A 15,669-nucleotide genomic window follows, 5' to 3' on the forward strand; every position below is an offset into this window, starting at 1 on the left:
CTTGATTGCTAGGACAGTGGGCATCATTACGTAGCTCCCAAATGTTCAATATCTCCAGAACGCTTAGGGTAGTACTACACATTAAAAGGTGATTTGCACTGAATTGTGGGCAAAACAATTTCAGTCTTAAAAATAAAAGAAATGCTATTTTTTAAAATATTTATTTTTAGAGAGAGGGGAAGGGAAGGAGAAAAAGAGAGAAACATCAATGTGTGGTTGCCTCTTGCACACTTCCTACCGGGGACCTGGCCTGCAACCCAGGCATGTGTCCTGACTGGGAATTGAACCGGCAACCCTTTGATTCACAGGGCCGCACTGAATCCACTGAGCCACATTAGTCAGGGCAAAAAAAAAATGCTATTTTAATAAGATGAAAAAGAAGAATAGTATTTAATATATATTAGAAATGACATTAGAAAATGAAGAGCTAGAATTTCATCTTTTCAATCTCTACAAACAAATCCTCAGCTGAACTGGTCCAAGTCTTATTTTCTTCCCCCCACCCATACATGATAATTCTGAATAGAACATTTCACTAAGGCTGCTCGTTCAGCAAGTGTCCATCTCTAAAGAATATTTCTTTTAGGGGTCAACTGTCCCACCAATCGGAGGATTTACACATGCAGGTCGTATTCACATTAATAGGAGCTACCAGCATAAATCCCCGTGCCATGCGTGATAGGCCAAAGACCCTATAGTCTTGTAGGATTCAAGTTCGGATGATTACCTGTCAAATGGCCCTAAGAGTCGTCATCACCAGAAAGAGCAGACGTGGCAACTTATACGGGAATGGCAACTCATTGCAGCCCTGGAGCTAGACGGTATTAATGGGAAGAGAAGTGACAAAATGTGACCCGGGCTGCTACGTGTTAAACCATTTCAGTGGCATTTTTAAAAAGTCACTATTAGGCCCAGGCTGGCGTAGCTCAGTGGATTGAGCGTGGGCTGCGAACCAAAGTGTCGCAGGTTCGATTCCCAGTCAGGGCACATGCCTGGGTTGCAGGCCATGACCCCCAGCAACCGTACATGGATGTTTCTCTCTCTCTCTCTATCTCCCTCCCTTCCCTCTCTCTAAAAAAAAAAAAGTCACTATTAAAACTGAGAATTCCAACATTATAAAAAAAGTTCAAAAAATCTGTGAATGCTGTGTGAGCTCCAAAGTGCTTGAAGGATAATAAAGCTACTTGTTTGAAAAATCCAATTAACCTTACCTTTCTTAAACTTGATGCATTAATAATCTCCTAGATAAACTGCCAGTTTGCCAACAGCCCTGTCATTTCTGAATGTGTCCTGAGCAGCTTTAGAAACTACTTGGAATTGAGGGAAGATGTCACTCTGCTTTCTTGAATTATTTGGTTCAAGAACAAATCAGAGTTGAATGAATGACTTGTGCGTGAAAAGAAAGTCATCCGTCTTGTCTGTTGCACGCAAGCTGCTGGGGACGCACGCGAAACAGGGTCCTCATTCACCAAGTGAGTATGGAAGCCGTTTCAGACGCTGGTACAGCAAGTGAAATGTAAGAACAGTTTGTAGGCAATCAGTGTACTGTGAAGTCAGAGCCCGTGCCTCACAGCAGTGATTTTAAACAGAATGAGGTCTGATACTTGGCATCTAGAACAGTTCCCTGGGTAAACCACACCCACGCATCAGCTGATTACCTTTCTCACAAACCAGACACAGTTGACAAATGCCTAGAAAGAAAACAGAGTGTGTAGCTGGGCAATTAAGTGTTTAAATAATAAACTGATGTCAACAAATAGGTCATTTCCAAGACGGTCTTTAATTTCTTGGCATGTATACAAATCTTTAATATAAAAAAATAGGATACCACGCCCGAAAGGCATTGAAAACACTTTTATTTCCTTTACAAACTTACTGTTACAGTATGCAAGTTATGAATAATCATATATTCATGCTTTTTCAAATGCATATAAGACAACTAACCAAGAGTAGAGAGATGAATGGTTGAATACCAATAGCGGTAAATAACTTGTTTGGAAGAAAATGATTTCATTCCTGCTTTCAAGGATCACTAGTATTCAGCAATCCAATTTCAACAAAATATTTTGAGGTCTGTGGGTCTTGAGGAAAAGGGCTGCCTTCTAAGGAACTATGGCTGTGGTCGAAGTTAATGATTAGCACAACCATTATTTTAGACAAAGGGCTTCCATTCTAAAGTTAATCATTAACCCTGTGATTTTACTACAGGAACTAAATACCACAGGAGACGGGGAAGACCAAAAGTCAGTTTTCCTATAGAAAAATATATACGTTTATTATATACGTTTATATATTTGTTTTTCTGGGCAGGCATACATACCAACATGACAAAAATACAGCAGCAACAGGATTAGTAATTGGTTTCATATTGATCACTAAACTGAATGGTATTATCAATTTTGATTAATGAGAAGCATGCATGATGAAACACTTGAAACACATGAAATCAGAATCCTTTGATAATAGCAATTTTTAAAACATTGTATTAGTTACTGAAATTTACGCACCATGTACAACATATGAATTTTATTCATGTGACTTCAGGCTTACGGTTTTACAACAAAAGGAAAAGTATTTTTTTTTTGAGTTAAACAAGGAACAAATATTTATTTGCAGTCATTAAGATAACTGAAAAGAACGCTCTAAAAATAACTTATATCTTGAGGCAACAGGAAATACCTAACTTTCTCTAACACAATGTTTTTAACAGTCGGGTAATATCTTAATCACCACTAATCATATTTCGGAGATTTTAAAACATTTCAACAGGAACTAATAACCTGGAAGAGAGATCCTGATGTTGCATAATGGATGAAACCACATACCATCCTTGGCCTACTGTGCTTGGCTGTTTATATAAATGTGTATGCTCTATTCAAGAGACCTTAACTCTAACACTAGCGCAAAGTACAGTATCTTCATTAGTGCAGCTTAGTGCCATTGTATTCCAACTCGACACTTTCATACACTGGAAACCTATATATTGCTGGTACTGAGGGGCAGGGCCAATGCCTGGGGGCTAATAGGTAGTACTGAGCATTTAGCACATGCTGTACTTGGGATTCAGGAAAAACAGGATTGGACTTCAGAAAGATCCGAAGCCATAGAGCGAAGTCGATTATCGTGTGATTCTTCTGTCCCTGATTTGAATAGTATTGCAAAAAACGGAAGAGAGGAAGACGGAACTGAAGAGAGAGGGGAGGGGCTGCATAGAGGGTGGAAGAATTAGGAGGAGTAGCCTGAGGGGCAGGAAAGGTCCTCCTGGCACCTGGATTCACCTCTATCTGTAGGTGAAGCCAGACATACATTCCTTGGCTCTTTCCATTTAGTGTGAGTCTGGGGCCTGGCGGAGCTGACTTTCCTTGAGATGTTCCTGGAAATCGGGAGACGTCAGAGCTCCTGCAGCTGAAGGCTGCGAGACCTGTGGACTGTGCACCGCAGTCACGGCTCTGTGCTCGGCACTACTGGGCAGACTGCACACCGAGAAACTTTTTATGTTTTTATATATTGAAATAAGTTGTTCGATCCAAACTATTGCTCAAAAAAGTAAGCCATCGGGGCTTGGCATTTGGAAAAAAATCAATGGCATTTGGAAAAAATCGTAGCAATCGCTACGTTTGCTTCCTGGGTACCACCGCCCTGACATTTTATGTTAAGGGCATTCTAGAATTTACCAATTGTTCCACTCTATTCAGAGTCCTGGGTGGTTTCCAGTTTACCTACTGGAAGAGAAATATAAAAAATTATCCTTATGAAGTGTGTTCCTTATTAAGGTTCAAAAGCAGAATTTCACATGTTACTATATTTACTGGTCTATAAGACTATAAGTGTCTTGGTGCAATAAAAACATCGTGATCTATGGTGCTGTAGAAGTTGACAACAATTATTTGCTGTCAATAATTGTTTGCTGCCTAAGATTTTTGAGAGTCACCTTCAAGTTGATGGGAACATTTAGAAACAACTTTTTTCCCCCCGAAAAACCATTCTGAAGATGGTACTGCATTTATATTTAAAATCATTCTTATGAGATAGGTAGAGTATTAATTACTATTTCTACTTTCCATATGGAGACACCAAGGCCCAAAAGTTAAAGGATTTGCCTAACATCATCAGTAGCATGGCTCAGACGAAATGGGGTCCATAGACAATTAGGATAGTTTCTTACAGAATTGCCAAAACCCAACTGGCCTATCCAAGTCTTTCCTTCCATTTCTTCGGTGCTGAGCTTTCTCAGTGTGGAAAGGATTCACATATAAAAATTAGTGCTACCATTAAAAAACACTAAGTAATGGCTTCATGATTTCTTTGTTAAAAACATCTACTTTAATATTAGCATTTTAATACTTCTCAAGAAAACCAAACCTCTATTCCAAATACAGGTCCCCGCCGGATCACAATACCATATTTTGCCGTGTATAATGCGCACTCATGTTTTTGGCCCAAACTTTCAGGAAAAAACAACTTTCATTTTAATTTTTAATTCTATTTTTTCTTTATTTATATTTAGATACTTTTTTATATTATAAAGGAAGGTTAGCATTTATGGTACTATAGATTTCATGTAACATAATGGCAAAACACAAGAACAGATACAAGGTATTTCAGGTACTGCTCATGTATAACGCGCACCCTTATTTTCCCGTCAACACTTTGGGCAAAAAACTGCATTATACACGGAAAAGAACAGCACTTTAGTTTTTCTCAATTATATTGACATAGGCCTTTATCGCTTCTATCATGATGCTCACACCCTTAAAGAAAAATAATGAGAGGAAATAAGTGGGCTGATTCCGAAGATGCGGCTTTCAAACAAAGATCCAAAGCGGCAAAGCGAAAGCTGGCCTGAGAGCACAGAGTTATGAACAATGCATAGGATCATTGCAGTCTCCAAAGCTATATTCCTGGGAAGCAATCCATTTGTAATTCCTATTTTGGTAACTCCACAGGTTTGGTACCTTACAACAGGCGAGTCAATGTGCTTTGCAAGTATTGTGTGTTCTCGAAGTGTCCTCTTTCAGGAAAATCCCCTTTTGGATTTGTATGACCTGGTTCTCTGGGTAGTTCTGCACGACTAGCCACCGCTGCTTTCTAAGATTTTCCAGACAGTTTGTAGATCGAGAAGACTCTGGGATATACGGTTTGTTGCAATGTGCATCTGCTATTCGGAGAGCTCTTCCGGCTTCCCCAGCTCTGCAGTTTCCTTGGGAGTCTCTGGACTGGCCTCAGGTATGACAGCAGATTCCGAAGGCCCTGGCTGTAAACTGTCCCCATCCAGAATAATGTCTTCAGGATTTGGAGGGGGTGGACAGAAGTCTTCAGTGGGGCAGATCTGCTGAAACAGGGCCTGAGCCTGGCCAGGGGAGAGGCGAGACAACAGTTTTTGGACGTCAGTTTAAAATGCATGTGACTTTTTGGTATCATTTAAAGGACAGATGGATTACACCCCATCTATTTAGGTTATACAGCTTTACCCAGTATATACATGGCCATCTAAAATCCGCTTTCAGAATTCCATGACTTTGCTTCCTCCAATTCTATGCATGCATTCAGGTCCACCCTTCCGGAGTAACATACTTGATCAGATTCTTTATCAAGTGTTCAGAAAGTTGAGAATTTAAGACAGTCATTGTATGTGCCAGTCCAAATATAATTTCCCTTCATATTCTTTATATAACTTCCAACTAGCGCCTATTTCTGACACCCAGATAGTCTAATTTAGCATATAATAATTTTAGCAAGTCATTGTTCGAATGAAGAAAATTTTTCATTGTTTCCTCAACTATTTCCTTTTTTGGTACACTCTTCCTCCCCCTGGGCCTTAGGGCGTATAGCACAGTGGTTAAGGTCATGGGCACTGAATAGCTAGCTAAGTGTGGATACTGGCTCTGCCACTGCGTGGTCCTGTGATTTGGGGAATGCTAACTCAACTTCTGAACCTTGCTATCCTTTTCTATAAAACAGCAGACACCGCCCTGGCTGGTGTGGCTCAGTGGACTGAGTGCCGGCCTGTGAACCAAAGGGTTGCTGGTTCCATTCCCAGTCAGGGCACATGCCTGGGTTGTGGGCCATGTCCCCAGTAGGGGGCGCGTGAGAGGCAACCACACATGGATGTTTCTCTTCCTCTCTTTCTCCTTCCCTGCCTCTCTCTCTAATCATAAATACAATCTTTAAAAAGAAAAAGATCCCTGTCACCAATGGGAATGAAACTTCCTTCTTTGGTCTTAGAACAATGGTAAAGCAGCCACTTCCTCATTCAATTGACGGATGTGCCAACTGCCTTTGAAAAGCTCAGACTCATGTTTCCAAAAAGAGATTTTCTGCTCTCTGGGTTCTGTCAAGTGCAGAGAAGTGTACTGGTATATTCACATGAATCATCAGCCTAATGGAATCATAGTTCCCTGCGGGCAGTTTGTGTCAGCCTGCCCTGGACCGCTTCACATTAACAAAGACAAAAAGTTTGTGTCTTTCAAACTAATATGTTGATAGACCAACAGTTGACAGTCAAAACAATGTTTATTCAGAATACTGGCATTACAAATCCATTTTTCTGAATGTGTCTTTGTAACACTTTCTTTTTTTTAAAAGATTTTATTTATTTATTTTTAGAGAGGGAAGGGAGGGAGATAGAGAGAGAGAGAGAAACATCCATGTGCGTTTGCTGGGGGTCATGGCTTGCAACCCAGGCATGTGCCCTGACTGGGAATCGAACCTGCGACACTTTGGTTCCCAGCCCGCGCTCAATCCACTGAGCTACACCAGCCAGGGTAACCTTTGTAACATTTTCTATTTTCACTGCCTCAGTGGAACTCAGAAATGATCTCTTGTAGTTCATCATTATATTCGGGAAGGTAAAAAGATCTCATATTATTATTTAAAGCCATTTAAAGTAGCTTTGTTGTGCACAGAAAAAAGTTGAAGGGCAAACTGCAGAGATGGTATTAAATGAGATGCTTTTCTAGTCTTTTTTCCCACCTCCAAGAGGAGAAAGAAAACATTTCACTTTGTCTATCACACAAAGTTCTTAACACAACACCACAACACCAGCAGCCTTACCTGTTTGACTGCATTGTCATTTCCCAAACCACAGTCCGGGCCAGAGCAGACATACACGTTGGATGGCAAATCATTGTAAGAGTCCCTGCTGACATCCGAAGAATCTCTCATATTGAAGTAAAGAGCCCACAGAAGTCTTGGCTTTTCAACTTCATTTTCTAAACGTAGACATAAATTTGATTTACTTCTAAAGCACAATATGGTTGTCAATGACTAGAATATGTAGTCAATTATGAACAAAGCCATGATTGTATATCGTAGGAAATCACGGCTTTGTATATAAACAACAGTAAATCTGCATCCAGATACTCTAATTAATACATGTGCATGACATTTCAGGCAACGGGTTTTCAACCTGAGATAAATCAGATTTTTAACATTAATTGGATGATCGGTAAATTACTGAGATTTAACTCCATTGTATTCCCTTGGATTTCTATTCTTTCTCCTCACCAGTATCCAAGAGCTTATGATTACATTCATCTTTAAATGATACCTCTGAAGAAGGTTTGTTAGGTTTCATGTGGACAAACCGACTTCAAAAGTCATACAGTAAGTGGAGAGTAAAACAGGATTCCGATACACCCACAGCGACAGAAAGCAGATTAGTGGGTACCCAGATTAGTGGGTACCTAGGGCTGGGAGGACACGGCAGGGGCTGACTGCTCATGGGTATGAGTGTCTTTTGGGGATGATGGAAAAACAGTAAAATGGACTGTGGTCACGTTTGAATAATTCCATAAATATATTTAAAAACCCTGCATTCTGCACTTCAACTGAGTGAATTATATGCTATGTGAATGCTCTCTCAATAAAGCTGGCATTCAAAATAGCACATACAGGATTCAAACTTTGATGTTCCAACTCGCCAACGCTCTGTCCTACTGGATTACAAAATTAACGGGAACTGACAAACAAATAACAGAGATAAGGTTGGCACCTGCAACTTGTTTTAGCGCAGTCTCTCACTGAACAGCGAGCATGTACGCGCGTGAGATTGGGCGAGGACATGCACTTGGTCCTTCACCTGCTTTTTCCTGTTGCCTCATACAGGGCCCTAGCACACAAGAGATGCTCAATGAAAAAGTGCTGAATTGATTTTAATCCTATCTTCAGGTATAATCAAAGCATAATGTGCTTATGGAAAGGCTCAACCTTATTCAACTCAATACCAAAAGCCTACTCCTTGCTACCTTACTAGTTACTTTTCTGTCTCTCTTTCTTACACATGTTATAATTAAATTCGCTGTGGTTGAAAACAAAAATATCACTGGTAAAATATTTATGGAGTGCATAATTTTCTTTAGCCTGAATCTGAACAAAATATTCAAATTGTCTATAATGATAACAATGGATGTGTGTGAAGATGACCCAAGACCATGAGGAAGCTTAAGAATCATAAAGAAAATTCTAAAAGTATAATTACCTAGTTGATTAACTCTTACTGTTAAATTGGTAATCAATGTAGAGAAATTCTCAGCTAATGACGGTATTCAATTAACAAGAATGCCCCAGTGCCCAATTCAGGATGAACAAGATTGTCTGGTATTTAACGGAAAATATCTCTACTATAAGAATACCACATATGTTATTTTGCTAGTTCATCCTGAAAAATCCATAATTATTACTGTGATAGGGTGAAGAAACTCTGAATGTAAAAAGTGACCCCTTAAGATACCCCTTTCTACTATAAGATCTGTGAGTATAATGTATCACTAACTTCAGGTAAGCACAACTAGGTGGCAAAACCCATTTATGGACAAAATAAAGGAACGCAAGGGACTCATACTTCACAGCTCAAACCATATGGCCCTTAGTGCGTTGACGGGCAAGTTGAGTTTCATTAACTCTTACAGGAAGATAATTAAACCTGCTGCCTGTGAGTTCTAACACCAGACTCCAGGAGCGCTGCTAATAGTGGGCTGGAGCCTAGATGTACTTTATGTTGATGTCCAGCGTGTTTCCGGCCGTGCACGCTGCGTGCATTTCAGGAAAATTCCAGGTCAGTGGAGGGCTTTCACTAAATACAAGTTGGGGAAAAATGAATAATGCAATAAGTTATAGGAAAGAAATTTCATATAGTTGGAAGCTTTGAAGAGAGACCATGAGGGAGATGAAAAGTTGACAGAGGCTGAAGATAAATGCTCTAGATACAAGGGAGTTACCAGGCTTTGACCTTAAAACCCTCCAAGAGATATATAATTGCTTCATCTTTCATTGAGATCAGCTGGAAGGCAGTGATATGGCTGGAAAAATAAGGCGTAGGAAGGGAAGTACGCAATTGTCACAGAATATTAAAGTTGTGGAGGTTGGCTGGAAATGTGATCAATTGGGCAGAAGTAGAATCGGTTATCTGCAAAACAGCTCATTTTATTCAATTAGACGGGGTGAAGGACTAGACGGTAAGAGGTAATTTAGAAAAGGAGCTTGGGAGAATTAAACTGTGGTTAAGTGCAGGATAAACAAGGGAGACAGATGGAAATCAACAGTGGCACACCAAATAAAAGCAGCAAATGGTCCACAGATGCCTGCCGTGTTTAGGCAGAGGAAAGTATTTCAGTAGGATAACAGAGTAGGATGGCACCGAAAGAAGGAGACTGTCACAACCTTGACTGAGTATAGACGCAACAAATACAAAAAGGAATTAAGATGAGGGATTTGACTTTTCAGTCCGACAATTGCCTAACACCCTTTCCAGCTACCAACATCACGATACGGCTTCCATAGAGGACTGCACAGAGAAGAACAGCACTCAGCCACGAGAAATGGAGAAATACTGCCATTTGCAACAACATGGATGGGCCCTGGTGATAGTACCCCAAGTGAAATCAGTCAGACAGAAAAGGCTAAGAACCATACGATCCCACTCATGTGGGATAGAAAACTGAAACTCGCAGACACAGGCAGCAGTGTGGTGGCGACCAGAGGGAAGGGCGTGGGGGTAATCAAGGGTAAACGGGGTCAAATCTATGGTGACGGAAGAGGATCTGACTGTGGGTGCTGGGCACACGTGCTATATCCAGACCACGTATCACAGAAACGCCCACTTCAAGCCTGTGCGACCTTATCAACCAATGTGACTGCAGTAACTTTAATTAAAAATAACACCTATATGGGGAATCTCTGCTTTTAGGAAGTGCTGCTTTTTGGACAGAGCAAATGAATGAGATGGAATGAGGTAACTATGCGCCACGCACAGGGAAAGGAAAAGGGAAGATGATGCAGAAATGATACTACACTGCAGACATTTCAGAATACAGTAGCAATGAGACGATTGCTTCAGGTCTCATGAAAAGTACCGATTTCCTGGGTAAAATAAAAGACCACTTAGGACAGTTCACATACTGCTCACTGAGTGCTTTGAAGGGTATTCTGAAGAAGGGGGACAAATGGTAATGGAAAACAATACAATCAAAAAGTTTAAAAAAGATTCAATGCCCTGGCTGGCGTAGCTCAGTGGATTGAGCACGGGCTGCGAACCAAAGTGTCGCAGGTTCGATTCCCAGTCAGGGCACATGCCTGGGTTGCAGGCCATGACCCCCAGCAATCGCACATTGACATTTCTCTCTCTCTCTCTCCATCTCCCTCCCTTCCCTCTCTAAAAATAAATAAATAAAATCTTAAAAAAAAGAATCAGCCCTGGCTGGTGTAGCTCAGTGGATGGAGTGCGGGCTGGGAACCAAAGCGTCCCAGGTTCGATTCCCAGCCAGGGTACATGCCTGGGTTGCAGGTCATAACCCCCAGCAACTGCACATGGATGTTTCTCTCTCTCTCTTTGTCTCTCTCCCTTCCCTCTCTAAAAATAAATAAATAAAATCTTTTAAAAAAACCTAGTAAATTGAAAAATAAAATTAAAAAAATATAACATCTAAAAAAAGAATCAGAAGAATCTAAAGTGTTAAAAGTTTAAGAACATATTTAAAAAAAAAAAGATTCAATGCATATGGGAATCGTGAGCAACCGCTAATTTCCTCACCTGCAGAATCAGGTTCGTTAAACATGAACCATTTGGAATTCCTTTGGACTAGGAAGTAGGGAAGGGTTTCCAGGGCTGTGATGTTCTTAGAGAAGCCTTGGCAGTGGGGGCTCTTGCAAGTATTCGTGGAACTACTTCTTAAGACAGAGCACACGCCAACAAGCTCTGGTTGATACTTCAAATGTGAAAAAGTAAACAAGAGAGGTAATAGAGGGAAAATCTCCACAACCCAACTGGAATTTCTCAGATACAATGGCAAAGAACTATCATATTTGAGAAGAAAATATTATCTTTTTAAATTTTTCTACATTTAATCTTTATTGTATTTTTTCCCATTACCACTTAGCCCCCTTATACTCCCTCTCCCCAGCAATCCTCACACTGCTGTCCCGGTCCACAAGTCCTTTTTCCTTTGTGCTCAACCCTTCCACCCCCTAACATTATCTTTTTTTCAAATCCTAACCTGAGGATATGTTTATTGACTTGTGAGAGAGAGTAAAATCAATGAGAGAGAGAGAAAGAAAAAAAGAGAGAAAAGACGAGAAGAAAAAAGAAGAGAAACATCGACTGCATGCCGCCTGTACACACCCTAACCGGGGATCGAACCCACAATCTGGCTTATGTGCCTTGACCAGGAAACAAACCCGCAGCCTTTTGGTATATGGGATGACGCCCCAACCTATTGAGCCACCCAGCCAGGGCAAGAAGATCATCTTTTACAATAAATAAACGTCCTAGTCTGGTGAGTAGGCTGACTGTCGCAAAGGCTTATGAAGTACAGTGCCACACAGAACAGAGACCTCAACTAAAAAGGAAAAAAAAAAAAAAAAGCTCAAACAAAACTATTCCTTGGGCACACATTTTAAAACAAAAATACTTACAAGGCCCTAAAGCATAAGGTTTGGTATCATTGTCAAACGATCAAAACCTAACGATAAAAGCCATCGATCTGTAAAAAGAGGGGCTTTTGCTACAGAGAGGAATGTGCTGTAACGCAGGAAAAGTTCCCACTGCTCTGAAGTTCCTTCTTCCCCGTGTCGGCAGGAAAATGAATTGAGTTCTCTTCTCCAGGTGACTTTGTCGCTCTGACCTGCCATGGCCCAGTGCTCACTTTATCTGGTGATTCATTTTCAATAACTCCAACAGTATTTGTTCTGACATTTTAATTAAAATATGACCACTACCTCATCCCGATGATAAAAAGGCCCGTGTGTCAGTGAAAAGTAGCTTTTCAGTGCCTGGGTGCACCTGAGGACCCCTCTGAGCGCGCGGTTCTCACTGAAGAATTTCGCTCAGGCCCTCAACAATACATCACTTCAAATGGGATCCCTTTCAACATTAAGATTAATGTCTAAAAACCGAAAATGCCTAGAGGATGCTAAGGAATGGACATGGAACTTCTCTGACTTGACTTTTTAAAAAAGGAAATGAAATGCATTTAAAAGGTGAACAATAATGATACGGGAGTCAGATTAAGTGTATTATTTGTGACCACCACACATTAAAAATAAACAAAAATTATGAAAAATTTCAGAAATAAAGAAGGGAGTCAGAGCTTTTGTAAGCAAAAGCTTACAAAATTATGGCTCCAAATTGGGTTTAGGAATATTATCACATACCATAACTTTGCAAATGTCTAACAATAATCTAAACATTTATATGAGATTTCCCAATGAAGAAAGGACAAATACAAAACCAGTTAAATTCCAAACTTAAGTGAACTGAAGTTTTAGATTGTAGAATTCTATTCAGGCAGCTCAAAAAGCAGTTACTGATTTATATTGGTATTAGCTCCAGAGAAGAGCATTTTGTTTTCTTATGGAAATATAAATGACCATCGACACGCTACCTCTGCCAAATAAGACATAAAGGAGACGAACTAAAATGAAATAATATGTAGGAGTAAGTAAACGGTTTTCTGAACAAAAGTAACATCCAAAGAAAATGAAGATGTATGAGTTATTGAGGAAAGTGTCTATGATAATCTTATAATGAAAATCATTCTCACTTCATATACACAGTGTCTGCCAGGCTGTGTTTTAATCACGTATACACAGAATACACTACAATGTGCTCCATTCACAACTAAAAGAGCTATCCTATGATGCAGGGAGGTATGTGTAAAAATCTGTGGTTAAGAGCATTTTCCCACCATGAACAAGTAGCATAGTGGTGTAACTATTCTGAGAACTAAATATTTATCAGGTCACTAACATATTATGCATTTAAAAGACAACAATTAGGAAGTATTACTACATTTGTCAATGAACATTTTAACCTTCTCTCAGTTGAACCAATGTTTTTTCTTTTCATAAAGGAGGACCATATTTTCTGGTAAAGAAATACTCTTTATACAACATGTACAAAAGAAAGAAAAGTAACAAATAAAAAAATATGCTGTATTCTTGCTCAAATTGAGATTTCCTGGCAGTCTTTTTTTTTGTGTGTGATGTCAATTTTCCTTTCCCATTATAGAGGGAATATTTTCCCATTTTTAGGAAAAGAACGTGCTCCTTCACCCTAGGAAAACACGTAAGCATCACCGCTGAACGCTTCACATTGCAGTGCAGCCTGCATAACCTTCACAGGATACTTAAAAGGAGTACAGTGGTTATGTCACCGGTCATCATGAATATTGCTTATGATCATTGTTCTTACCTATGTCCGTTTCCGTATCTGGAGTAAACAATTTCTGCACAACTGGTTCTAAATCTTCTCTTGCTGTTTTAGAAGATGGACAAGTCAAATGAACCAGATCTGTTTAAAAAAAAAATAATAGTTTGAGTTCCTGCTTCTCGCGAATTTCACTGTGTACTCAGATTCAAGGCACTAAAGCTGGGGAGCAAGGCACAGCTCCTGACTTCAGGGTTTATAATCTAGAAAAACCGTAACAATACGTTGTGCTTGTTAACTCAACAGCTAACACATAGGTTAACTAACAACCATGATAGGACACATGGAGGCCCAAGAAGAAGTAGCAATTATGGTTCGTGTTGTAAAACCAACATAGCAGAAAAGCTTAGGAAAGCATATATTCATGCAAAGAACTGAACTAATCCTTGTAATGTTCCCAAAAAGCGTTGATAAAGGGTTGCTGAGGAAAATAACGGTGTAAAAAGGACTGAAAGTATTTATTTATGTACAGAACACTTCACATCCATCAGACAGAAGAAACCATTGATACAAACTTTACTGATAAGTTACCAACAAATCATCTATTCATTATAGGGTTCTCTAAGCAACTTTTTTGGGGAACACTGTTGGCTTAGTCTGAATAATATATATACTTGAAAGTCCATAAAATGGCCCAAGTTAAAAGAGTCTACAATATTTTCAGGAATTCCAAATCACTTCCTTTTGCCTTTATAAAATCATGGGTCTTGGACCTCAGAGAATGTTTGGGTTAGGGAATATCATGTACCCAAAATAGCCCTTCACAGAAGCGAGTACTGTAGCCTAATGCATTTAGAATTCCTAAAGGTGTACACACACAGGTAAAGGGAGGGGGAAAAGTTCTATGTACTGAAACAAAGGACTAAGGGGATCCCTAAAGGGCTGAAATTCTTACGGTCCCAGAAAGGGCTTGGGAGGCGTGGGATTATGGCAGAAAGAATACATCCGACAACCGTATATACTGAGAAATTCCTTCCCCCAAAACACCATTACAAAAATGCACCCACTTTTTTTCTAAAAGTTTATTTCACACTGCTAGACTCGTTTTTACAACCCCAGGAAGGTATTTCAAAGTCTATCATGAGCACCAACATCAACATAGAAAACTTGTTCTCAAAACTCATTCCACATTAAACCATTCTATATATATCTCAGCATAAATGGAGGAACTCTTAATAACCACGTGTGCTAAAATCCAATGGTAGGACGGTACTGATTAATTCAAAAGGCATAATAACTTTCACAACAACATGATTCCTAATTAAATTAAATTTTTCAAGTGCTATATAACTTTGGCAAAAGGAGAGTTTAAGCCCTGGCTGGCGTAGCTCAGTGGATTGAGCACGGGCTGGGAACCAAAGTGTCCCAGGTTCGATTCCCAGCCAGGGTACATTCCTGGGTTGCAGACCATAACCCCCAGCAACCCCACATTGATGTTTCTCTCTCTCTCTCTCCCTCTCTCCCTCTCTCTCTCTCTCCCCCCTCCTCCCCTCCCTCCCTAAAAATAAATAAATAAAATCTTAAAAAAAAAAGAGAGAGAGTTTAAACTCTCCAGATGCTGAATACAGAACCACAAAGACAGAAATGTCTGATACAACACTCAAGAGAAACTTTGCTGTCTCCTCATCTCACGGTCTCATAAAACACCAACGATCGTGTCAAAGTTCTCAGTTTCCCAGTTCTTTCCTATTCAATTAAGGTGGACTAGGGAAAAAGAAGATAAACAGTAATATAAATAAATAAGTACAGAGCTCTGGCTGGCGTAGCTCAGTGGATTGAGCGCGGGCTGGGAACCAAAGTGTCCCAGGTTCGATTCCCAGTCAGGGCACATGCCTGGGTTGCAGGCCATGGCCCCCAGCAACTACACATTGATGTTTCTCTCTCTCTCTCTCCCTCCCTTCCCTCTCTAAAAATAAATAAATAAATCTTTAAAAATAAATAAATTAATTAAGTAAACTTTGAAAACT

General features: G+C 39.9%; 1 protein-coding gene and 1 long non-coding RNA gene across 2 annotated transcripts in view; both read right to left on the reverse strand.

The window, feature by feature from the left end:
* Nucleotides 1-1,761: 1,761 nt before the first annotated feature.
* Nucleotides 1,762-15,669, reverse strand: part of CHM (CHM Rab escort protein) — a 142,675-nt gene continuing 128,767 nt past the window's right edge. Inside the window, exons 13-15 of the mRNA XM_028523188.2 lie at nucleotides 13,688-13,786; nucleotides 7,054-7,211; nucleotides 1,762-5,350 (exon numbers count right to left, since the gene is read on the reverse strand). Coding sequence (XP_028378989.1) covers nucleotides 5,159-5,350; nucleotides 7,054-7,211; nucleotides 13,688-13,786 — 449 coding nt within the window. The 3' untranslated portion in view covers nucleotides 1,762-5,158. The remainder of the gene's footprint in view (nucleotides 5,351-7,053; nucleotides 7,212-13,687; nucleotides 13,787-15,669) is intronic.
* On the reverse strand, nucleotides 6,178-7,043 carry LOC118498554. Its single transcript, XR_004901043.1, has 2 exons — nucleotides 6,770-7,043; nucleotides 6,178-6,557 (listed from the first exon to the last, which is right to left on the reverse strand). It is a non-coding gene; the product is annotated as an uncharacterized LOC118498554 (long non-coding RNA).

This window comes from Phyllostomus discolor, chromosome X (genome assembly GCF_004126475.2).
Source record: "Phyllostomus discolor isolate MPI-MPIP mPhyDis1 chromosome X, mPhyDis1.pri.v3, whole genome shotgun sequence".
In the NCBI taxonomy this organism is placed as follows: domain Eukaryota; kingdom Metazoa; phylum Chordata; class Mammalia; order Chiroptera; family Phyllostomidae; genus Phyllostomus; species Phyllostomus discolor.